The 26,442-nt window shown below is 44.3% G+C and overlaps 1 protein-coding gene across 1 annotated transcript in view; it reads left to right on the forward strand.

Moving 5' to 3' along the window:
• The first annotated feature begins 4,669 nt into the window (after positions 1 to 4,669).
• The window catches only part of DIAPH1 (diaphanous related formin 1), a 182,443-nt gene continuing 160,670 nt past the window's right edge, over positions 4,670 to 26,442 (forward strand). The window contains exon 1 of the mRNA XM_063130058.1: positions 4,670 to 4,886. Within this exon, the coding sequence (XP_062986128.1) occupies positions 4,731 to 4,886 (156 nt within the window). The 5' untranslated portion in view covers positions 4,670 to 4,730. The remainder of the gene's footprint in view (positions 4,887 to 26,442) is intronic.

Raw genomic sequence — 26,442 nt, forward strand, 5'->3', positions numbered from 1 at the left:
GTCAACAATCACATCACCCCCCAAAAATTCCGTTATGACCACGGTTGCATCTGTCCTACAGCTACTCCACAAAAATGTTTGGTTTGCTGTCATAGACCTAAAGGACACCTACTTTCACATCCTGATCAGACCATCAAGCCAACCTTTCCTCCGTTTCTTCCAGTTCGTAGTTCTCCCCTTCGGATTAGCCACTGCTCCAAGGGTTTTCACAAAGTGCATGGCAGTAGTCTGAGCACATCTCCGCCAACTCTCCATCACGATCTACCCTTATATAGACAACTGGCTTCTAGTTTCAGAGAACAGAACCACATTAGAAACAAATATAGCCACTACGTTAAAGATCCTCAACAATCTTGGACTTTGGATCAATTATGAAAAGTCCACTCTAACTCCGCAAAGGAGGATAGACTTTATAGGAGTCACCCTTTCATCGATAGAAGGTCGAGCATATCTCCCGATATTGAGAGCTACGGTAGTACGCCACCTGGTTACAGATACTTTACACCGACCACGGGTCTTGGCATGGACCGTGCAGAGACTGTTAGGTCTAATATCTGCCACCACGGCAGTAATAGCATTCGCGCGCCTTCGGATGAGAATCCTTCAGAACTGGTTTCTAAGGAACTTCGATGTATTTTTCATAAGAATTAATTGTATTTCATAGCAGTGCTATTCATAATAATCTGTGTATGCTAACTGTAAATTATTAGAAATAGAGTGATTGCTATGTATCTTATAAGTTAACTGTGAGTGCTGGAAATTCTTCTTGGAAATGGGGCAAAGAGGATTGCCACAAGTGGGTTAGTTTACCATCTTCGCCAAAGTGAAAAACGTCTTGGCTTAGGAGAGATACCTTCATTAAGGAGCATCTGAAGTCAATGCTAAACCTGGCTGCAGGCAGCACTATTAGGGTCACATGGTAGAACTAAAGTAGTGGTATGATTAGGTCTGAAATTTAGGATGTTGTCATCAACATAGAGATTATAAAAGGCAAGGGTTTGATCTGTTTGAAAGAGTGATCCCGGGAGAACAAGAAGCCTACTAAACTTGATTATCTAAGTTCTGCCAACCATGGTTGCCAGATAAGATCTTAATGATGACTGCTTCGTTGGTTGAAAGGAATAGAACTTTAATTGTACTAAGAAATACGCTGGCCACAATTTCTGTTATGCTTCCAGTAATCTTAATTGCCTTGTGCAGAGTAAAGTATTTTGCTTGTTTTATCATTTCAAAGATTTGTTATTCTCTAATACTGTTTGAGCAATGAATAAATATTTTGTGGTACCACTTTGTGTTATTTGGCTTGAAGGGTGTTTCAATGACCACAACCCATATAAATTGCTTCTTGAAGCCCAGAATACTCTGACATCTGTTGCTGAATGGGGGTTGTCCATGCAGCCACTGTTTTCTTTCTTGGTCAGGTGTGTCACAGACACTACTGTTCGGAGAAGAGAAACATTGAACTTGCATCTCACTTGCATCTCATTTTGTTCTCATTTGGGCAAGATTTCCATTTTCTGAAGGAAGCTTTCTTTTCTCTAATAGCTTCCTTCACACTATCATTAACTATGCTAGCAATTTATTGGACTTGGTGCCATCTTTCCTAGCCTGTGGTATATACATTCTTGTTGAGCTTGTGTTATAGTGGTTGTGGATAACCCCCCAGCATTCTGAAGGGCTTTAACCTTCTTCACTTCCTTTTCAACTTCATTTTTAATAGTCCCCTCTTTTTAGAGAAGTTTCCTCTTTTGAAGGCTTTTGTTGGACTTCCTTAGCGATTTCCCACTTAAATATGTATTACATCTGATAACACTGTGGTCATTGTTCCTAACCGGTTCAACAACATTTACATCTCACACTAGGTCCTGGGTGACACCAGTTAGGATTAAGTCCAGGGTCACCTCCCCTCTGGAAAGTTCCAAGGCCACCTGTTCTAGGGCACAGTTGTTTAGAGCATCAAGAAATTTAACCTCCCTTTGTGAATCCCCCTCACCTCCAGTTTACAATCAATGTTGTTGCATCATAGGTTGGATCAATCTGATCGATCAAATCCAGAAGTTTTCAGTATGTCTGGCTTATAAAAATGGAAATTAATTTCAGATAAGTATCCCTACTACTAGGCTCGTGTGGCACAGAGCGGTAAAGCAGCAGTTTCTGCAGCTGAAACTCCCCACGGCCTGAGTTCGATCCCAGCGGAAGCTGGTTTCAGGCAGCCGGCTCGGGTCGACTCAGCCTTCCATCCTCCCGAGGTCGGTAAAAGGAGTACCCAGTTAGCTGGGGGAAAGGGAATAACGGCCGGGGAAGGCAACGGCAAACCACCCTGCTCTGCTATAAGGCCTGCCAAGAAAACATCAGCGAAAGCTGGTGTCCCTCCAAGAGTCAGTAATGACTCAGTGCTTGCACGTGAAGTTCCTTTCCTTTCCTTATCCCTACTACTGTGGGTTGGCAGTTTGTCAGATGACTAGCGTTAAGTCTGATTTGTTCCTATACCCTAGGAAATATGAAGGACAGGAATAATTACAAAAATGTTGACAAATGCTGCACCATCCTTTATTGTCATATCCACTGCTGGTGAGTATTAGAAATACCAGAATTACTGCAGGCAGGTGGGAAATACAGAGCTTTCATAAGCAACTCAGTCTCTGGTTCCTCCTGTAAGATTGAAATAATCAACTGTACTGGCTTAGAATTTGCATAGGCAGGTCTATTTTTAGAAACACCCCAAAACTGAAAGAGAGCAAGAACTCTTTGCTGCTACTATTTATTTTGGGCTGGACATGTTGGTGCCTAATTTCACTGAAATTCTAGCATTCTCTTTTAATTTCTATGAATAACTCCCACTAGGTACATTTGAAATATGGCTTCTGTCAGAAATATACTATAGTGATAATGAGATGCCTCACTCTTTTTTTCTTGCCTCTTGTGGTGTGTTAAGGGGAAGGAGAGTTCATAGGCGGAAGTTCTGTCACATGACCAGAAATAATTTGTTTCATCTATTTTCATTGTAGAGATAGAAACAGTAGAGTCACCTCAAACATCTTTGTTAATATGCATAAGAGTTACATGTATTAGCTAGTTTACTGCTTGGTTTGGAGTTTTAGTTTTACTTGTGAGAGGAAGAAAGACTTGTAGAAGTGAATGGGGGGAAATGCACACTTGGTTATGCCTTCTGAGAGGGTTTGAAGAGGTGATGGAAGTGACAATTTAGTAAGATTGATCTTGGCTGCCAGAGCTTGGGGAGTGTGGGGTATTTTTCTTTCCAAAAAGATAAATCCAAACCAGTCAAAGATGGAACATACCCCAGTGCATTGCTAAGGGGGGGGGGTATAACTTATGTCACAATTCTAAAGCACTATTTTATTATAGCCCCGGTCATTGTACAAAAGACTGGCAATGGTGCATTAGATATTCCTAATACTCGACTACATTGCAGGGATGCCATAAATTCATTATTTGCTCCTCACTTCTCAAACATCATCCAGACGACACTTCAGAACTTCTGTAATCCATTCTCAGCTTCCCTCCCCTTCCCAAGCTGCAACCTGGGGTTAATAACTATGACTCTGGGACGCTTTGCACGTAACGGTTGGTGGCAAGTCGTGGATTAAACAACCCAAATTTAACCTAACCACTAATTATAGGTTAATTTTGGATTGCTCATCCCACGAACAGCCCGAAGTGTTTGCACGTAAAGAAGAAACCTAAAATAGGGCCAATCAGAAGTTGCATATTCAAATCGGAAGAATTGCACCGCAGAGAATCTGGCAATTAATTAACCCATGATTTGCTGCCATTAGGTGAGAACTGGGTCAGAAAGCATTAATTAGATATGGGCTGGGAGGTGGGTTTTTGTTTTGTTTTTTGTTTTCTTTACTTTCGATACGACCCTAAGGGGTGTTTTGTAGAGGAGGTTTTTGGCTGGAAATCCAAACGAAACCACCCCCTCCCACTACACCTCCAATATCGCCTACACATCTCAGTCATCCAGCCGCCCCCAAAGTGGGAAAGGATGACAGGGCCATTCAAAAACACATTTTCAAAAAGTGTGTTTTTTTAAAAAAAAAAATCCACGTGCCACATTTCTCATACCAACTGAGTTAGGAAAAGCAGGCGCCTTTGCCTTTGCTGCCGTCTTTTTCCCTTTCTGAGTGGACGTGCTGCTGTGCCATCACATCCCTGCTGAAGCTCTCGGTTTTTCCATGTGTTTTCTAAGCTCCGACTTCCATACAGGGGGAAGAAAGAAAGTAAAAGAAAGAGGAAGGAAGGAACGAGGGACTCGGAAGCTTCACCCTAAGCGACTGAGGGCGTCTCCTTCGGCCTATCTCTATGGCCACGGCCGCTGCCCAACCACGACCCGCTCGGCCCTCAGAAGCGGGCTCTGGCGCGCCGTGACGACACAGTGGTGGGCGTGGCCTCTGGGGCGGGCGTGGATTCCCCAGGAACGACCGCACGGACGCTGGGCACGGGCAGCTGGAGGCAGGCGCTGCCGGGCCGGCGCGGCGTCGGCGGTTCTGAGCGGAGCCCGCGGTCGGCGCGGAGGCGGTCCAAGTCCTGCCGCCGGGGTCCTCAGCGGCGCCGCCACTCGCTTCCCCGTGGGCTGCTGCTGCTGCTGCTGCTGAGGCGGCGGCGGCGCTGCTGCTGCTTTCCCTGCCGGAGCTTGCAGCCGGGGCGTCCCGCGAAGCGAGCGCGTCCCTCGGTCGTCGCGTGCGGGCCTGGAGTAGAGGTGCGCTATGGAGGGCGGCGGCGGCGGCGGCGGCGGATCCGCACGCGGGGCAGGTGGCCGCGAGAGGAAGAAGGGCAAGAGCCCCGAGGAGCCCGCGGCGGTGACCATGGCGGGAGATCCCGGCGGCGGCGGCGGCGGCGGCGGAGGGAAGTCCCGGAAATTCGTGAGTGTTGACCCGAGAGCGAGCGAGCGAGCGAGCGAGTTTTAGAGTCCGGGGCGGCCCAGGCAGGACACCTGCGGGGCTGCCAGAGTCTCGGAGGGCCCCCGGGCAGGCCCTGGCTTCGGCCGCCCTTGGCGGGGGCAGGTGGAGCCCGGCCCGGCCCCTCTTCCGCTCCCGGGCAGGTGTCCCGTCAACTTGGCGGGGCGAGGCAGGAAGTTTCCTCCCTTCCTGGGTCCGCCTCGCAGCACGGTCCCGACGCTGCCCGCCTTCGCCTGCCTGCCTTCGCCCGCCTTCGCCCGCGAGGCTCCGCTCACAGCTCGCCTTGCCGACGCCGGGCGCGGAGAAGTTCTCCCCGCGGCTCTGAAGTTGGAGCTCCGAGGAGCGCAGGCTGGATTGGCGACGGGCCTCGCGTCTGCTCCCTGCTCTGGCTCTCGCAACTTCTGGCTAAAAGCCCCCAAGAACCATGTCAGGTGGCCAAGTGTGTCTTGGCACATTCGCCGCCTTTGGGGCCACCCCGTTCACAGGAAGCAGACGGGCACCCTGGAAGAGAGGCGAGCGTGAACCTGGGCAGCACCATGGCCCAAGGACTGCCTAGTTTTGCAGGCTGAGAGCCAAAGTAGAGTACAGACAGGTGGGAAGTCCGTGATCAGGGCACCGGAGGGGTTTTAAAGATGAAAAGCAGCCCAAGGATGGCACCGTTCCGTTTATCCCCACAAGACAAATGACAGGTCCTGCGGCCATGGTGGTGGTGGGGTCTTGGCTCTGGAACAACACTCAGGTCCTGACTTGGGGGGGGGTCAGCATTCCAGATGCAGCACTTATTGTGGGGTCGCCATGGCTCATTCACTCACCTCTCCCAGAGGGGCCCATCTGCCGTTGCCATCCACCTGTAATCCTCCTCCCGTGTCTTCCGAGATCTGCTTTTGTCTTTTTCCGTACTGCGGAATGTCCAACTTATTTTTGGAGAAGGACAGAAGAGGGTAATGCAATCTGCATAGGTGTACGTGTCTTTTGTCTTTTCAAAAGACCCATTTTTATTGGGCGGCTAAACCTATCGCAGCTCAGCATTCATTTGTAGTGGTTTTGCCACCCATTTATTTTGTTCTTAATTAATATTTGAAGTAGCAATAAAACATTTTTCTGTCTGTAACTTTTTAAAAATATATTTTCATATACTTTTAAACGATCATAAATAAATAACATAAATAAATACCAGTTAGATCAGGGGAGGGGAACTGAGCTGGGGTATGGGGTTGGATTCCGTGGGCTGTATGACATAACATGGGACATGGCCATAACATGTCATCACTCCCTGACATGCTTCCCAGTCAGCACTTCGTGTTAGAGCAACTTCATCCTCAATGCATCATCCCTGATCAGGGAAGGTGTGGCAAGAGTGAAGCAGTCCGCACCTGTGTGCTGGACAGTCACATCTGTGCCACATCTTCCCTCATGCCATCGCCTCCTCTGCCTGCTCCTTCCCCAAGCCTCCAGGGGGATTTGGGAGGTTCCAGGGCAGGGAATCTCACTGTGGGGATTTCTGCCTTCTTTGCAAACCCCAGGTAGACTCCTGGGGGTGGAGCTTGGGCAGGGGGTGGGGCACACAGCCAAAACCTCCACAGGTCAAATGGGGTCCCCGAAGAGTGTTACAGTGCTTTGTTGCTATAATACTTTTTTTTTTTTAATGATGGGGCGAACACCCTCTTTCCATGCACCACCATTTTAGCAAGGTGGAATGATTTTTTTTAAAAAAATTAAAATTATTTTTATGCATTATAGCACTATTCCCCCCCCTCTACTGCTACTTTTTTAAAAAAAGTATTATGGCATCATAGGAGTATAGCACTATTACCCATTTTTTAATTCATAGTATTTCACTACTTGGTCTAACACTCTGTACTAGTCAGGAGGAATTCTTCCCTTTAAGCAAATCACAATGTAAAGAAATATATATAGCTAGAAAAGTGCTCTAGTTCTGCTTAAACGGTTTTTAAAAACATACCCTTTAAAATGAAATAGTGTAACTAAGGGTGTGGACGGAATGTAGTGGACGGATGAGCTCCTTCAAGCTTATCTTGGCGTAAGGTGCAGGCAGGAGGCTTTTTGTCTCCTCTCGTTCTGTGTGAAGAGCAACTGCCCCCCCTTTCTCCAAGGGCTCAGGCAGAGGGCTCTTTGGCCCCTTCCCATCCAGTGTGAAAAGCAGCAGAGGCTCTATCAGAGTTCTTCCCTTAAGCACCTCATTGTGCTTTTGCACAGAAAAACTGCGTTGGAAGGACTGCTCAGTCCTGACAAAATCAGATTGTGGTTATAGATTTGATCTCTTGAGGATGGAGAAGGGAAAGAAATGTGGGTGCACATATTTCAGTTAAGCAGGGCAGTGGTCAATGTAGCATCCGCTTTTGATCAGTGGAGGTAATTAATCTTCCTCTTGAAATTTTTTAAACCATTCCACTTCTCTTTACTGCAGTATAATTTGAACATGTAGGCAGTGTCTCTACTTTTACAGAGGTTGCATGTGAATCTTGACAAGCAGAATCAAGGCTTTCCCCATTGCCTGTAATGCCTTTTATGATAGTAGAGCAGTTGAGCTCTTCTAGCAGTTGACAGCTGGATGGATCAGGACAAATCTTCATGGCCAGAGTAGCAATTAAAAAAAATAAGGACAATTTTTTAATCTACCCTGCTACGTTGTCTTTCTACCTTAACTAGATCTTTGCCCTTGTTTGGTCCAGCTCCACCACCACATAAAGACAGAATAACAGTCCTATCTAGAAATAATGAATGTCTGGAAATAATGAAGCCACTAGTTGTTGTTTTTAATCTTCCCAGTAAGATTCCCAGCATAGTTAGTTCTTTCATTCCTTATTAAAATTATTGATCTAAAGTATATTTTATTGATAGACATTTATGCTCAGTTTCCCAACCTATGAGCAGAATCACTATTGTGCATTCTTGACAATAAATGCGTTCTTGATAGTTTGGATTTTGTTCTATAGAGTCCTGCGTTTCTGATACTGTAGTTCTATTTAATGTAGTTCTGTTCAGTCAATAATTACAAATTTACTGACTCTGTTTACTTTTTAACTGTTTACTTACTAACTCTGTTTACTGAAGTCCAAAATATCTGGAGGGCACCAGATTGAGGAAGGTTGCCTTAAAGCAACAAAGTGACTTTAGAACTGTAAATTGCACTAAAAATAAGTATAGCTTATTTTTTAATTTCCCCCCAAATTTCCATTTTTTCTGAAAAATACTTGGAAAAAATACATTCTCCCCCCTCCCCCTGGCCTCAAAATTTCCAGAAATTTTAGGCTGGATAGAAACATTTTAAAGACATGAAATGGAGGGTGAGAGATCAAAGCCTCTCCCTGCGATCTGGCTCGAGGGTGGGGTGTGCTGGGAAGTGTGTGTGTGTTTGAGACTAGCCTGAATGAGTTGCCCACTACTGCTCTAAGGGATTATTTAAGTCGAAACCTAGAGATTCTAATTGCTGAATTTATTTGGATAACTTTGGAGAGCAATGGAAAGAGTATACTTTTAGAATAAGATTTCTGAGAAATAAAACTAAGGCTACAATCTTATACCCACTTACAAGGGAGTAAGCCCCCACTAAACTCAATGGGATTTAGTTTTGAGTATGCAGGTCTAGGATTGTGCTATAAATTAGCAGATTATATGTGATCTTTTGAGAGTGAGTTTAGATCTCAAAGTACTCATTCTGAAAGAGGGTAAACATCAGGAAGAATTTCAGATGACCAGAAGAGATGTACAAGCCATCAAGATGTACTTCATCTCTGGGAGCTTTTGAAATTGATTAGACACAATGTTTGCATGGCACAGATGCTTTTAGATGTACATGATCCTATTTTAAGGGCAGAAAAATTGACTGGGTAATCTTTAGAGGCTATATGCTTTCATACTTGCCTCGTTTGAAATGCTATCAGGAAAAAACCCAAACACTTGCTTTGATGTTTGGTAATGTGGAGGAAGAAAGCTGTGCACTGATCTAGGGAGGTTGTGGGCTCTCCCACACTAGAGACGTTCAAGAGGCAGCTGGACAGGCATCTGTCAGGGATGCTTTAGGGTGGTTTCCTGCATTGAGCAGGGGGTTGGACTCGATGGCCTTGTAGGCCCCTTCCAACTCTGCTATTCTATGATTCTATGACATTGCTTTTGTCATTATTATAAATATAAATTAATAATATTTCACTAATACCTTAATACAGGGTAGCTTGTGTTGGTCCCCCACTCCATTTCATCCTCACAACACTGTGAAGTCAGGAGGACTGAAAGAGAGTGGTTGGCCCAAGCCCACCCAATGAGCTTTGTGGGTGAGCAGTGCTTGGAACCCGGGTCTCACCAGTCACATGTCTACCACTGTATCCACTGGATCATACCGGCTCTCAATATACAGATATACTGTATACCACCCCCACCCCACTCCCATGCAAATGCCTTGGTTGCATCCATCCTGTCTGTAATACCAGTGAGACTCAGTGCAGATCGGGGTGTGTGTGTGTCAAATGTAACACTTATTCCAGATTGACTGGTCTTGACACATTCCATTATAAACACATATGGAAAGCTACAAAATATTTGTAATGATAATGGTGTGCAAAACTCTCGTATGAGTTTCAAATCCAAAGCTTCAGAAGTACTCACACTGAATCTGAAGTGACCAAGGTTCAAAGTGGTCCAAAGTGAAGCGGGCTGGGGGAACAGGTGGGATACTGGCGGGACACAGAAGGTGTAGTATTGATGTGTCATCTTTCATGCAGATGTATGTCCATGTCCAGGCAGCAGCTAAAGTCAAAGAGGCCATGAACCACATGCTGGCTGGCTAGTTGGGCAACAGCCCCTCCATAGTTACATTATCATTGATAGTAGTGCCAACTTGCTGAAGGTGGTGTGAGTAAGGCAGTTTTTAAGTATCTGCTGCATTATTCGTATATTCCACCACATAGGTCAGGATGTAAATAGTAGGGTGACACGGGTCTGTATTGGGACCAGTACTTGATCATAAATGATCTGGAATTAGGAGTGAGCAGTGACGTTGCCAAGTTCACAGATGAATCCAAGTTATTTAGGGTGGTTTAAACAAAAAGGGATTGTGAGGAGCACAAAGGGATCTCTCCAAAATGAGAGAATGGCATCAAAATGGCAAATGTAAGCAAGTGTAAGGTGATGCAAGTTGGGGCAAAAAATCCCAACTTCAAGTACAACCTGATGGGATCTGAGCTAGCAGTGACCAACCAAGGAAGAGCTCTTGGGGTAAAGGCAACTAAAACAATTGGGGGCTGGAACAACTCCTTTATGATGGAAGGTACAACAGCTGGGATTGTTTAGCTTGGAGAAAAAACAAGTAAGGGGACACATGGTAGATGTGTACAAATTTATGCATGGTGTGGAGAATGTGGATAGAGAGACATTTTTCTCTCATAATACTAGAACCTGGGGTCATCCCATGGATGCTGATTGGTGTGAGATTCAGGACAGATAAAAGGAAGTACTTTTTCATAGAGCACATAGATTATTATTATTATTATTATTATTTATTTATATTGATGTACACCAGTTGCTGGGGAACATGGATTGGAGGGTGCTCTTGCACTCATGTCCTACTTGTGAGTTTCTTTTTGATAGCTGGCTGGCCGCTCTGTGAACAGAATGCTGGACTTAGATGGACCCTTGGTCTGATCCAGCGTGGCTCTTCTAATGTTCTTTTGCTTTTGGACTGGTGAACAGGTTTAATGCTGCTTGCAGTGACACCCATGATCTGATAGACTCCAGCCAGATGTTTGTGGAGTATTTCTACCGGAGCTTAAAAGGCAGCAGGCTACTAGAAGACAAGCAGGTAGAGGTGGGCAGAGCTTGATTTAGGATGTGGGATTCAGTGAAACTCCGCATACCTGATGCTTGGGAGTCTTGTCTGAGCAACAGAAAGCTATTCAGGCAACATTGGGGCACCATCTCCCACTTAGGCCTGGCACTGCCTTCCTGAGTCAGCTGATTCCTGTGTTCAAGCTCTCTGGACAAGAGATGAGCAAAGTTGATGGGGCTGTCGCACAGGATGCTTGTGTCAGAGGTGTAGGCACTAGTTAAATGAAGCTGACAAGCACTGGCAGGACACGGTGGTGGTAAAAATGCATGATTCCAAGGAGAAGAGGAAGGGGCCAAGTCGGGAGATGGCAGAGGGGGCCAAACAGCAGAAGGTCTGCCTAGCCACACAGATTCCTTTCAGGCAGAATTACAGTTCTGCGAATTTTTGGCCAAGGCTCTCAGGGCTCTGGTTGGGGCTAGAGGCACCACCCATCAGGACAGCACAACAATCTCAATGGCACACTACCTGGTGGAGGATGTATCCTGTGATCTCCTTGACATATTGGCCTGGAACACCTATTTTGCCCACCAAACAGCATTCCAAGTGAATGGGTGTTTTCTGCCTACCTCCTTCTCTCTGCCTCATGCCACGATGGTGTAGCAGGTTTTGGTGATTGTCACGCTGGATGTGCCAGTTCATGGACCGATCGCTACATGCATCTGGCACTTGCACTCAATGCTGCCTCTGTCCCCTTGCCTGTCTTTCCCTGCGGTATCTCAACTTTGAAGTTGGGGTGAGCATTCTACTCCAGCATGGTCCATTCACAATGATTTGGTAAAGATGCACACGTTGCTTCTCCTGCCTCTTTCCCACTGCCTCCAGAAATGTCTACCTGCCTCTCTGATCCAGTGATAGAGGCTGCTGCTGGTAAAGGTGCCTGCATGCATTCATTGTCCTTTCCCTGCCTGATCTCTGTTCTTATGCCCAGGACTGGAAGAGTGTAGCATCAGGGATTGGGATTTGTTTAGAGTGCTAGATTTTCAAGCCCTGTTTCTGTCACATGCAAACGTCCACCTCTGTCATAATTAGCTTTGCACCTGTGTGACTTTTGTGCCAGTTGAGCAGAAACAAAACAAATCATTCATCATTACCCCTGCACCTATTCTTCTGAAATTTTGCTTACCTAGGTCGCACCCTTACTTTGTAGATCATATTCATTCTGATTGCTCACAGAACAGCAGAGAAAGAAATTTCATCCAGCTCAGCTAAAAAAATAAAACAGTTATAGGTGATGTCAGTCTCTGCCAAGGCAACCTTGATCACAGTTAATGAGGTGGAATCTGAGGCAATTCTTTTTTCTGTGCAATCACCAGTGTGACTTAAAATAAAAGATGGCATGAGAAGGATGGCATGAGAAGAGGGTCCATCTAGTCCAGCACTCTGTTCACACAGTGGCCACCCAACTGCTGGCGAGGAGCCCGCAATCAGGACACAGCACTCTCCAGCCCCTGTTCAATAGCAACTGGTGCATCTTTCTGCTTCTGAGGGGTGACCTATCACCATTACACAGTTGTTAGTTGAGGCTTTCATATTGGTTTGTATTTCATTGCTGGTCACTTTGGTAAGTGGGTTTTATATTTACACACCTCAAATTCTGATTTAAAAAATTACTGTCATACTGAGGTGCTGTTGCACTGTCAAGGTATATTGTTAAAAATTGAACATTGCCTAGAATGCACTGAGGCATTGATTACAGGCTTGTGGTATGATTACACTTCGCTAAGTGCTTTAATTATGTTTGAGCCAGACTTAGAAATAGGAGGGAAAGCCTGTCTTACACCTCAGGATCTTCAAAGGAGAGATTGCTTTTCAGGCTATATGCTGTCCTCTGGGTGGCCAAAGCTAACCCAGTTTGCACTGCTTCAGAACACTGAAGAGTAGGCAGTTCCAGGGTAGTCTTCTCTCTGGGCTGCATCTGCGCTTGCAAACGGTGCTTTAGGTAGGCAAAATAGCACATGATTAGTGCAGCAGCTCCTCTGAGTAAACATCCTTTTGAGGACAAGCAATTGGGATTTCTTAACTCTTCTCCTTGGAGAGCTTTCCCAGGTCACCCTGGTTAATGTTCCTGTGGCTGAAGTGAGGGGTAAGCGTTCTTACTATTTAGTAATGTTACATCTTGTGTGCCCAAATAGACATAATGGGGAGGAGCCACACTGGCCCCCATGTGTGCCTTGTTCACATATATAAAGCTGGGGGTGACACTAAATGTGAAAGTGGATCCACCTTCTCTGCCCAGGCTCCTTCGAATCAAGCATTTTCTTCCCAACATTCGAGTCTATCCATGCTTGGGATGGTGAGGAATGTAGGGTCCCCAGTCAGTTTCTCAGAGAAGTAATGGCCAGACCCAGACCTACTTCGCTTAAGGCCTGTATAATCTGAAGCTGAACATAACTCCCCAGTTGTGTCTTAGAATCATAGAGTTCAAAATACTCTCTGTTATTGGATCTGGGCTGGGAGAAAAGCATGCGAGTTGAGTGCTTTGGGGAGAAGGCTGGTAAGGGGGAGGGCTCAGCCGCCCTCACCCGTATGCCTCTTTTGATAAAACTAGACCCCACCCCCAACAACAAGACAGACATGTGAAGAGCAAATGTCCAGCTAGGCCTTCGGTAGGATTGCAGACGAAGCTTCTTCCTCTACGCATTTGATCAAATAACTCTTTGCTTATGATGGCTGATAAAGCCGCAGTGTTTGGAAACATGTCTGTTCCTTCCACTTGCAGCAGCTGCCTTTTCAGATATGACCAACTGTGGTGGATCTGGAGAGGAGAATTAGCCAGGGATCATTGGCAGAAGGAGCAATGGTGAAGGGGTGGCTAAAACGATTCCTTCCTTTGGCACGCTGGAGGATGGCCCCCTACCATTTTTCAACTGTCAGGTGCTCAGTAGTGAGTTCTGGGGAGGTCATGTCCCTGTTGTTGGAAGCAGAGGAGACGGGCAAGGAAATAGACTGCAGTCTAGATGGGAGTCTAGAGCTAGGGCCATAGTTGCTATGGTTGCAGAGGCCTGCTGGATACAGGAGGACTGGCCTGGCCTGGAGAACCCCTTAAGCAGCAATTACAAAGGCTGCAACTGACATGGGGTGGGCAGAGCTGTAATCTGCAAGTGTAACAGGGCAGCCAAGTGTTTAGTTCCAGTAGTGAACTGGCCAGATCCATGGAGGGAAGTAGAGGCCTAGAGGTGTGGAAGCCTGGAAAAAAAAGGAGGAAGAATACATTTTTCTCCTCCAACCCCATCCTGAGAACCATTCAGGTTTTTGATAGGAACAATTTGAAACTTGGGGGGAAATGACAGAACGATTTTATGAAATACTCCATTTATTGTATTTATTATTTTAGAATATCTATATTTCTTCCTATTTTAAAAATCCTGAAGTGGTTTATAGCAAATTATAAAATAATACATTTTATAAAAGCACAACAACATTTAGACAAGTTAATCGTTGGGAGAAGCCAAGGTAAACAAGTAAGTTTTTAGTAACCATTGAAAGCAAGGCACCCCATTCAGCAGCCTCACTGCAGCATTCTCCAATAGCAGCTTATTCCGAACTAGCTTCAAAGGCAGCCCCCCATGGAGAGCATCGCAGTAGTCCACTCTCAAAGTTACCAGTGCGTGCAGATCACAGTGGCTAAGCTATCTGCCCAGGAACGGGCACAGTTGATGTACAGCCAAAATTGGTAAAAGGCACATTTCTCCCCAAACATCCTTTTATTTAAATAGTGCTTTTACAATGGCTTCAAAATTTCTGGAAATGTTACATTTCTAACAGACCTTAAAGTTTTGTAGAAGACAATAACATGAGATTGGCTTTTCTGGATCACCTGATTCCAGTGTTCAGGAGTATTCTGGTCTGTGGTGGTGCAAGAAGTTTGGCATTGGGTGCCTGAAAGCAGGGAATTTCAGTTTCAGTCCTCGTGGTTTCTGACATACTGCACACCAACAGTAGTCTGAATAGTTTGTTATCTCCCCTGTTTCAGTTGAAATCCTAGCCAAGCATTTCAAGAACCATCAACTGTGGTATCCTTCTGGACTGCATTGCTGGAATGGGACATATTGGTTTTACAGTGGCTCCAGTTGTTCCTTGAGGGTGAATTCCAGGAGATGGTGCTATGGGACTCATGCTTGATGCCATCACAATTGGCCTGTATTCGTCTGTAGATCTTATTTTGTCCTAGTGCTTTGTCCTAGTGGGGTTACACTCCCCCTGAAAGACTGTGTTCACAGCTTGGGGGTGCTTCTGGATCTGTCGCTCCAAAAGACAGCCCAGATAGATGCGACAGCCAGGAGTGCCTAGTATCAGCTTCGGCTGATATGCCAGCTGCGCCCCTTCCTAGGGTCAGAAGACCTAAAGACGGTAGTGCATGAGCTGGTAACTTCGAGGCACAGCTTCTGCAATGTGCTCTACATAGGGCTACCTTTGTGTCTAGTCCGGAAACTTCAACTAGTTCAAAATATGGCAGCCAGGCTGGTCACCAATACAACTAGGGGTGACCACATTACAACAGTTTTAAAATCTCTTCACTGGCTGCCAATTAGTTTCCGGGCAAAGTATAAAGTGTTGGTTATCACCTTTAAAGCCCTACATGGTTTGGATCCAGGCTACCTGCGGGATCGCCTTCTCCCATACAATCCGCCCCACACACTCATGTCCTTTGGGAAGAATTTACTCCAGCCAACAAAAACAAGGCTGACATCTATTACCCAGGGGACCTTTTCTTCTGCCGCTCCCAGTTTGTGGAATGGCTTCCGGGAGAGATTTGTCAGGTTAACAGTCTTCCAGAATTTAAGAAAGACGTAAAGACTGATCTCTTCCGGCAGGCCTACCCAGTTGAATTTTAAGATGCCTTTTTTAAATAATGTGCTGCTTTTAATAATGTATTAGTTTTAAATGTTTTAATTATATGTATTTTATGGAGTACTGAATTGGAAGAAAATGATCTGTGGGTGGGGGAGCCAGTAGTGAGTCCAAAATCTGATCAGTTTTGCTTTTCAGGTTATCTGTAACCTTGCACGGGTGGGGTCAAGTCATGGTCTGCCCCTGCAGGCTGATGAATTTGGATGGGTTTCTGAGGTCTCTTGGGGAGTTTCCTGGAAGCTTAGCCAGTGGTCCTGCTCATAAAAGAAACAGCCCTGCCATGGGCCTCCTTCCTGGGAGCAGTACGGAGGAATAACGGGCAGAGTAGGACTGGCTGGCTACAGGAAACATTTGCCCCCTGCCTCAACTGCTACTACCTGTTAGCAAGAGTGCCTTCTTGTCTCTTTTTAATTCTTCACTCTGCTTGCTAGCTTGCTTTGTTGGGATAGGCTGTACTTTGTGCTCTCTCTTGCATGAATGGCAGAGTTTTAAATGATGCCACTTCTTTTTGTCAGCATAACATTGTATTTCTTACTTACTAATTATACAAATTTATGTACTATGTTCTATGAAGTTATCAAAGCAGTGGATAAATAATGTCATTGCCAGTAAAATAAAACAATAAAACAAGCAAGAAAACAGTACAATAATAATTACTAACTGGCAGTAGAACTATACACTCCACTGTCACACCTCAGGGAAAGCCTGTGTGTAAAGAGATGGATCAAAAGGAGACGCCTAAAAATAAAAATTGTGGGTGCCTGTTTAATGACAATTGGTACTGTGTTCCAGAGAGTGGGTGCTGTGACTCTAAATATTCTTATCACAAGTGCTCCTGAGGTGAACCTCAGAACTATATGGCACTATCAGAAATGCTCTCTCTAAAGGTCATAAAGACTGAGCAGGGACATAAGGGGTGAGGCAGTCTCTTAGGTAACTTCGTCCCAAGTTGGTTTGCTGATGTAGCACCTGGGATTGTAATCTAAGGGAGAATATAATGGTCCAAGTGTACTGCGTTCCTTCTCTGACATGCCTGTTGTGGTGCCCCAGTTTGGATCCGTTGTCGGCAGTAGGAATATGTTGGCATGGTGTTCTGTCCATATAACTCTCACATTACATTGGGGTGTGACCTCTGGTGGAGGCTTAATTCAAAATATGCTAGTGCAGTGGATTTCCACCAAATTGTAAAGCTTGCCATTAGGCATATCTGCAGTGTAAGTTTTTAAACAATTCTCCGAGGAAAGGTTACAACATGTGTTTAGTTTAGAAAACAGTCGAGTTGGGGAGACATGATAGAGGTGTACAAAATTATGCACGGTGTAGAGAAAGTGGATAGGGAGACACTTTTCCCTTCTCTCATAATAGTAGAACCCAGAGTCATCCCATGAAACGGATTGGTTGGAGCTTCAGGATATATAAAAGGACATACTTCTTCACACAATGTGTAGTTAAACTGTGGAATTCATTTTCATAAGATGCCGTGATGGCTATCAATTTGGATGGCTTTAAATCAGGATTGGACACATTCATGGAGGTGATCAGTGGCTACTGGTCCTGATGGCACTTTATTATCTTCAATATCATAAGGCAGTAGGCTGATGTATGCCGATGGCTGGGGAACATGCAGTATGCGTGAGGGTGCTAGTGCACTCTTGTCCTGCTTGTGGGGGTTTTGTGGGCAGCTTAGAGGAGAAAGCCAGGACTCAGATAAGAAAACAACGGATCTTTCTGTGGCTTTATGTTCCTGTCCCAGATGAAATCCAGCTGGGGATGTTGTTTCTCATGTGCACTCTGGCACAGCAGGCAGTTGGTTACTTTCTGAATGTACTTGGGGCTTCTCTGGGCTATATTTGTGGCCTTGTGGTAGGTGTTGATTGCTTAAGGCTTGGAAGAAGGCAGCTCAAAAAGCAGCTGCTTATTAGTTCATACTTCAGAAAATGGGCACTTCTGTTTCTGGCAATTCAGCATGTTCAACCGTCGGCAGGGCAGCCTAGAGTTCATTGCAGTAATAAAGCAACAAGGGCACTGCCATTTGCTTTCTCTTCCATGTGTTAACTAATGTGTAACTGACTTTCCCTCACACCTCTGAGTTCCTGTTGTTCAAGTGGTTGCAATGCATAGTAATGTCTGTCTCTCAAAACCTAGAACTGATATGCATTTCTTCCTTTGCTCTCATTTTTGGGCCTTTTGCTTTTAGAGTTCCTGGACAAGTGTGTCAATGGATTTATTTTCTTTGGAACAAGATAGCTCTCATGTTAGGCAGACATAGAGATGTGAAGGCCAGGGGAAAAAATGGAAAAATTTGGGGAAACCCCGGGTTTTTTCGGGGGTTTTCTGAAGCCTTTTTTGTTTTTCCCCCCGAAAAATTGAAAAAAAAAATGAAGAAAAATGGATTATGGGATGTTTTATTTTAGCATGATGAATAAAATATTTAAGACAAGGTGTTCAGATATTTACTTCTCCAAATGATTTCTAAAAACTATGTACAGTATCAGATTATTACAATTTCTGTGCACTGAGGACAAGCAAGTCCTGGGTTGCAAACTGAGACTACAACTCTCAAATGCAAGAGCAAGATGCATTTCTGCCTCTAGGGGGCACTGCCATTGAAGCAGAGACTGAAACCGATAGTGATTTTCTATCAGTCTGATTTTCTATCAGTCTGATTAAATCTCATGCATATTCATTGAGTCTCAGTCATCCCTTTTTCTCAGTTCTTTTTATGGGAATGGGTGCTTTATGTCCAGTTGACACTGTGGAGGATTAGCGGAGGCATAAATAATTTTCTTTGTTGCTAATGCTTTCATCTGTTGTTGTTTTTAAATGTTTTTGCCTGCTTTATTATTATTATTATTATTTATTTATATAGCACCATCAATGTACATGGTGCTGTACAGAGTAAAACAGTAAATAGCAAGACTCTGCCGCATAGGCTTACAATCTAATAAAATCATAGTAAAACAATAAGGAGGGGAAGAGAATGCCAACAGGTACAGGGAAGGGTAAGCAGGCACAGGGTAGGGAAAAACTAACAGTAGAAAGTAACAGTAGAAGTCTTCTTATAAACTGGCAAAACCAAAGAGTTTCCTTATAGTTCAGGTGTTCCTAACAGTTCAGGAGCTTGGACATAATTATATTTTACGTTCCTAAAGTAACAAAGTGAAAGTGCTAATATTGCATTGTTTCAATTTCCCCCAAATTTCCATTTTTTCCAAACCCCCTGGGGAAAAAAACTGGTTTTTTTCTATGGCTTCAAAATTTCCGCAAATTTTACATCTTATAAAGCTTGTAATCAGTTGTGAGGAAACTGTCTCCATTGTTATGTTCCTTAAAAGCACGATGAGCGCCATTGCTTCTCTGCAGCCGTTTCAAAAGGGCTCGCCTCGTGTTAAAGGGTTATTTCATCACTGCAGCCTGTTCCGTTAGCTGTAGGCTTGTGGGTGGGTGGTTTGTTTCCTGTGCTTCAAACCACAAGAAGTAGTTGAGTGTGTGCCTTGCTCAGATACGAAGTTCTTGGGCAAGAGAGACTGAGTTGACACTCCACCCCCCACCTGCCTTAAACCGGATATTTTAAAAACCTGAGCACCCCAGAAAGTGGTATACAGGAATATGGAGAAAAAGTCTGGGCAAACTTTGACTTCCATTTTGGTTCAATCCCCCCTCCAATTCCTAATCTTGCTCTGGAACTGGTGTATGCCAACGCTGCCACAACGCTCTCCTACCTGGAGGATCCCCCCCCCCCAAAGAGGTCTGTGGATGAGTAGGGAAATGTTTCTAGTCATTGTTGTCATTATTGTATAGCTGCTGATCCTGTTCATACCTCATTGGACTTTTTGGGGGGAGGGTTTGCCACTGTAGTTTTTTTGTTTTTATTTTTTGTTTGTTTAAGATTACATTTCTGCAAACTTAGAGGTTCCCCAAGCATGCTGAAACCTCCCTCTTGTTTCTCAGTGGCCCCATTTTGGTTACGCCCCTGTTCGGATTCACCACCTGAGTTCACTGTTAGAGGGACATGCTGTGATTGCAAAACTATCTGTCTCTGAAAGTGTATGCATTAGTAAAACCTTGCTTGTAACAAAGTTTTCAATTAGCTGCTATAGAAGAATTCTGTAAGACTTAAAAAGCCGTAGACTTTTAAAGTACCAAATGTTGGTCCAATGAAAAATCACCCTATGCATTTGTGATGCTAACCTGTTTCTAGCAATGTATGATTTTTTAATTTATTTACTGCATTCTATCCCACTTTTCAGACAATTATTGTCTCCCAGAGCAGCTCACAACAGTCAAAAAGAAAGTCAGGCCCTGCCATCAGACTTACAATTTTTTTTAACAACACCCCCCCCCCCCCAATAAACTAAAGGAAAGGGGAGTGGAGGGAAAAGGAGCAAGATCAGTTTTTCAAACCCAGACAAAGGTGTGCTATAAGTGCACCTCAGGCCAGGCTGATCGTCCCTTGCTGTTGCTCTTGCCCGAATAGCAATTGGTGGCTCTTGTTCCTTTGGCTGCTGGACGGGTCTTGAGCGTTCTTTCCCCTTATATATGCAGCCCCAGGACAAGTTGGTTGGAGCTGAGCATTCTTTTTGCCAGAGAGGAGAAGTGCTCCCTTCAACTGCTCATTCTCTGGCCAATGGATGGGCCAGGTTTATTTTATTTATTAATACATTTATATTCCATCTTTCTTTTATTGTGGAACCCAGGTGGTCTTGCCTCCAAGCATTAACCAGACCCAGACCTGCTTAACTACCGGCAGGTGGATGTCTCATGTGCTTTCAGACCATGGTCTCCTTCTTAGCTTGCTGTAATTCCTGGGAAGACCATGGGTGTAGCCTTCCAGTGGCGCTAAGACCCCTAGCTGATGGCAGTAGCCAGAGTGTGCTTTTCTTCTGTTCTCTAGTCAGGGCCATGTATATCATCATGTATCATGTATTTTAGATGTGGAGAGTCTTGGAACCAGGCAAAAATAATTACAAGAGAAGTTTATTAGAAAATGAATTTCCTAAAGTAGCATACATTTTTAACCCTTCAGAACCCCTATATCTTGCTTAGAGTGAACATCCAAGGTTATGTAACATAGATGAGTTATCCCTTAACACCATTTAACAGACCGGTTGCACAATTAATGTGGGGGGTTATCCTCCACCTTTTCCATGAATGTTTATATTGATTTGGTTCGGATGACATGATAACCAACAGTTGGTTAAATAGTCAACGGTTGGTTATTGTGTCATCTGTTGGGACTTTTTCACACCATGGTTGGTTATTTGGCTCAAATAACCAATGCAAATAACTCGACACTGTGCAAAGTTGACTGTTTAAACAACTGTGAGTTATTTTGTCAGGCACTGTTGTCTATTTAATTGCACACAGTCAGTTATTTTCAGAGATTAGAGTCCCCTGGCAAGAGTGACCAAAGCAGCAGGTGCTGCTCTAGTCTAGTCAGCAGAATTTGCAATGGCTGATGGGATACTAGCGGGAGGACTGGGGGGAGAGAGGGCGGTGGATGTGTCAATCAAACACAACATTGACTAATAGTCAACTCGACACTGGTCTTAATCCACACTACAGTTGATTATACTCATGCTGTGTGGGAGTATCCCCTTGATAATCAACCATGGAGTTGATTATTAACCTACCATTGACTATTGTGTTGTCCAGATGCAGCCACTGGCTGTGTTCAGACAACATGATAGTCAACAATAAGGTAATAATCAACTTGACAGTTGTTTCTTTAGGGGGTATTCCCCACATAACATGATAATAATCACGATGTGGATTAGGATCAGAGTTGAGTTGACTATTAGTCCACGCTGAGTTGACTCACTCATCCCCACCCTTTCTCCCCCACAGTTCTCCTGCTAGTATCCCATCAGCCATTGCTGCCAAAAAATTATTCTGCTGGCTGACTAGAGCGGCAGCAACTGCTTTGACCGCTCTTGCATTGTGAATCTGTGGCTGGTAAAATAATCAACGGTGCCAAGGAAATAACCATCAGTACCCTCCACAGAACACGATAATCAATGGTGGTTCAAATAGCCAACTCTGCACACAGTTGGTTATTTGCATTGGTTATTTCAGCCAAATAACCTACCATTAGTTAAAAAAACTCACTCCACACAACACGATAACCCATGCTGGGTTAAATAACCAACAATCGACTATTTAAACCACCATTGGTTATCGTGTTGTCTGAACCCAGTCACTGAGTTTGTGAGTAAGGAACTAGAGGTTGTAGTAATTAACGCTGAACCTGAGGGTGTGATCTTGTGTATGCAGCATAAAGCTGGCTAGCAGTGATGCTTCAAAACAGAATATAATTACTGAACAGTTAGTAAGTACATGATTACATTAGAAAAATCATCAATAACTTTGAGTTCATCAAGGATGTACTTCAGAATCAGCAGTTGCAATGATACCTCCCTTCTTTACCCCATTGTTGGACTATTTAGTTGATAACTGAAAATAATGTCAGTCTTTGTAAAGGGTTTCTTACTGGGATACAACTGAGCTTGGCTGTGCTGAATTGTAAACATTTCTGGAAGAGTTCAGAGAGCAAGTCCAGAGAAAGCTTCGCATGCCTTTTATCAGCTTAGGCTGATATACCAACTGCGCCCTTATCTGGACAGTGATAGCCTAGCTACAGTTATCCATGCTCTGATAACCTCTCGTTTGGATTACTGCAATGCGTTATACGTGGGGCTGCCTTTGAAAACGGTCCGGAAGCTTCAGCTGGTACAAAACAGGGCAGCCCGTTTACTAACAGGGACTGGCTGGCGAGATCACATTACGCCAGTCCTTTTACAACTTCATTGGCTGCCAGTCCAGGTCCGGGCCCGATTCAAAGTGCTGGTATTGACATTTAAAGCCCTAAACGGTTTGGGGCCAGGTTATTTGAAGGAACGCCTCCTCCCATATGTACCTACCCGGACCTTAAGATCATCTACAGGGGCCCTTCTCCGTGAGCCCCTGCCAAAGGAAGTGAGGCAGGTGGCTACTAGGAGGAGGGCTTTCTCCGCTGTGGCACCCCGGTTGTGGAATGAGCTCCCCAGAGAGGTCCGCCTGGCGCCTACACTGTACTCCTTTCGTCGCCAGCTGAAGACCTTTTTATTCACTCAGTATTTTAACACTTAATTTTAACTTAAATTTAATACTGTTTTAACTTTGTATTTTAACCTTATATCAATTTTGCTGCGTGGTTTTATCCTGGTTGTGCTTTTTATATTGTATTTTGTATTTGTATTTTTAACTTGTTGGTTGTTTTATGATGGTTTTAATTTTTGTGAACCGCCCAGAGAGCTTGTAATAAAGTGTAATAAATAAATAAAGAAATAAATAATGCCTTGGTTAATCTTGATGGTTGAGAAACCCATTCTTGGATTGTGGTCTTGCTTCCCCTCCCTCTTGCACTATGATCCTTCCCTTTCCTGTATGGGTGTTATGCTTGCCTGTGAGAGTGTGGGCACACCCACAGCTTTTCACAATTCTGTATCATAGGTCCAGTCAACAGCTTCTATTTGGCAGATAGAGAAAATTAGCTCATTGTGAAAGTTTACCAGGTTGCTGTAGAGACAAGAAAACAGCATTTCTTCATCACTGGAACACAGCTTCTTAAAATGGGACCAACACCCTGCTTTGGCTATTGGGCGGTATAAAAATGCAATAAATCTCTACCTATAAAGCGGAAAGTATGTGTGTGTCACATATGTCCTGAAATGTTTACCCACTTCCATATATGGTACTGCCTTAATGCTGTTCACCCAGACAGGTCTTCATGTACATGGATCAGAAAAAAATATAAAAACATGATTTTTGGGGTTTAAAGTATTTTTAAAGAATTTAATAAAAACCTAGGTTTACGCCTACAGCTCCTAGCATGCCTTGGCTGGGAGGCCAGACTTACTGACCTTTGGTGGCTATTGTGATTTCCAAAGTCAGTCAACCCAATTCCACATAAAAGGAAACAACCCACATAAATGGGCTGCATCCATTTGCAGTGCCTCCTCCCACCTGCCATGTGTGGTTTTAAAATCATAACTAGATATAACAGCATGACTTTGAGAGGCTGAACTCTGGACATGCTCAAAGGCACCCCGTTCTGATATTGCTGTTTCCTCAGAAACTGAGGGAAGCAGATGCACAGCCTTCACTCTTAAGAGGGAGGTAAGAAAGGGAAGCACTCTGTGCCTGCCCAGAAACAAGCTTCACGCAGGGGGGCAAGTGCCTGGCCCAGTACAGGCTCCTGATGGAGCACTTGGTGAGTGAGAAGTGCGGGCTGAGGCAGTCCCAGCAGGACTTGGACAGAGTTGTGTGCATCCACTGACAGCCACGCTCCTTCCCTCCTCGGTGATGCTACTCCTCGATGCTCTATCAAAGAGCAGCATTGGCAACAGGAGGAGGAAAGCACCTCTCAGAGGATATGGGTACCTGAGGGCTGCCAAATCATAGAATCATAGAATAGCAGAGTTGGAAGGGGCCAACAAGGTCATTGAGTCCAACCCCCTGCTCAAAGGCATGCTGGGAGCTGTAGTACTGGCATGTCACTATCTCTCAGTCCTAACTCAGCCCCCACTTCCCTAACTTTTCACTAACTGTCTTTGTTCTCCTTCTACCTGACTTTCTCCAACTGCCACTAACCCCGCCCACCATTCCATTCTAGCCTAACTGTCAGTCATTCCTCCATTCACCCTTCTGGTTCAATAGTAAAGTCAGGCTTTTACCTAGAAATCATAAACTTTATTCAGTAATTCTTGCATCTCTCTTGGAATGTTGTGGTTTAGTTATAACAGTTAAAAAAACCCGTAGCATAAAAAATCTCATCAAGTTAAAAAGCCTTGGGAATTATATATTTTTTAAATCACTTGGCACTTAAATGCCATTAATGCAGTCACTAGGCAAGCCTGCCTGGGAAAAAGAAAACCTTAAGCAGAGTGCTACAACTAAGAAGGCCTGCTCTCCCACCACGCCTCAGATGTGTTCAAAGATTAACATGTTATTTGGGGAGTTAGGGTTGTGCCTACAACTCCCAACATGCTTTGGCGGCCATCACCTGGAAGTAGCTTGCCATCCTGGGCCAGCTGGAGCAGAAGGGAAGGAGGTTGCAGCTCTGGGCCCATCACCGGCGGCAATGACCAAGCTACCCGTGAGTCAGTTAGCCAGCTCCCTCAGAGAGAAAGGGGGGTGGGGGAAGAGACTAATATAATTTGTTTTAAAGTTACCTCAGAGGCCTAGGACTGGCCTACCTTGCAGGGTTGTCATGAGGGTGAGAGAGGAAAAAAAGAAATGAATTTAATTTGTTTAAAGGTTAACTCACAGGCCTAACGCTGGCCTGCTCTTTAAGATGATTACCTCGCATACATATATCTTAGGGGGCTCGAGCAATGCTGGGTAGAAACTTGAAATTTGGCATGCTGTAAATATTGTAGAACCAATCAGTAAGAGTGATCACAGTGCTATCAGATTCAATATAAACTTAAGTGGAAAATTGCCCAGGAAGTCCAGCATAGTCACATTTGACTTCAAAAGAGGAAACTTCTCTAAAATGAGGGAACTGGTGAAAAGAGAGTTGAAAAGGGGAATCAAGAGGGTTAAATCCTTGCAAAATGCATGGAGCTTACTGAAAACCAGAATAATAGAAGTTCAACTTAAATGTATTCCACAGGTTAGGAAAGGTAGCACCAAGTCTAAGAGGTCACCAGCATGGCTAACAAGCAGTGTCAAAGAAGCTATTGTAGAAAAGAGGGCGTCCTTCAAAAAATGGAAGCCTTGCCCAAGTGAGCAAAATAAAAGGAAGCACAAGCTGGCACAAAGGAGATGTAAGGAAACAATAAGAGATGCAAAAAAGCATTTTGAAAAGCACATCACTAATAATATCAAGGCCAACAATAAAGAATTCTTTAAATATATCAGAAGCAGTTGGACCATTGGATGACAACAGAGTTAAGGGAGTACTAAAGGAGGACAGGGAGATTGCAGAGATGCCTGTGCCTGAAGTGATGTTTTCAGGAAGGGAGTCTGAGGAACTGAGGCAAATAGTGGTGATAAAAGATGAATTTCTCAACCTTATTGACCAATTGAAAGCAAATAAATCACCAGGCCCAGAGGGTATCCATCCCAGAGTTCTCAAAGAACTCAAATATGAAGTTGCAACAAGTCTCTAAGCTCAGCCTCTGTGCCAGAGGACTGGAAGATGCCAAAGTAACACCAATTTTCAAAAAGGGATCTGGGAGGATTTGGGAAATTACAAGCCGCTTAGCTTGTCATCTGTTCCATGTAAATTGGTTGAAAGCATTATTAAAGACAAAATTAATAATCATATACAAGAGCATGTCTTGCTGAGGAAGAATCAACATGGCTTCCGGAAAGGCATGGCCTGTCTCACTAATCTGCCAGAATTCTTTGAGAGTGTCAACAAACATGTAGACAGGTGATCCGGTGGACAAAAATGCTGTATTAAATCAAAAGCATATACTAAAACAGCGCCATCAGCAGGCAGTGTAATTGAAACAAATGGGAAGGAACTGGCAGAAACAAGGTGAGGAGGGGAGCACTTGGTTTTGTGCTAATCATTAAACCATGAAGACTCCAGAAGACAAAGGCCTGGTAAGGATGGGGGATTTTTGCTAAATGTGGAGAAGCACCTAGCCTCAGTATAGGAGGAGATTGCAAACTTAATTGCTTAGGCTCTACAAATCCTATTCAGGTTTCAGATTATACCTGGGATTGCTAAAACAAAGAAATATGAAATGCCTCTTCCACCCATTTTTAAAAATATAAAATCCAGTAGTTTAAGCAGTTTCCATGATCCCAAAACATACTTGGATTATGAATAAT

Source organism: Elgaria multicarinata, chromosome 7, assembly GCF_023053635.1.
Source record: "Elgaria multicarinata webbii isolate HBS135686 ecotype San Diego chromosome 7, rElgMul1.1.pri, whole genome shotgun sequence".
Lineage (NCBI taxonomy): Eukaryota > Metazoa > Chordata > Lepidosauria > Squamata > Anguidae > Elgaria > Elgaria multicarinata.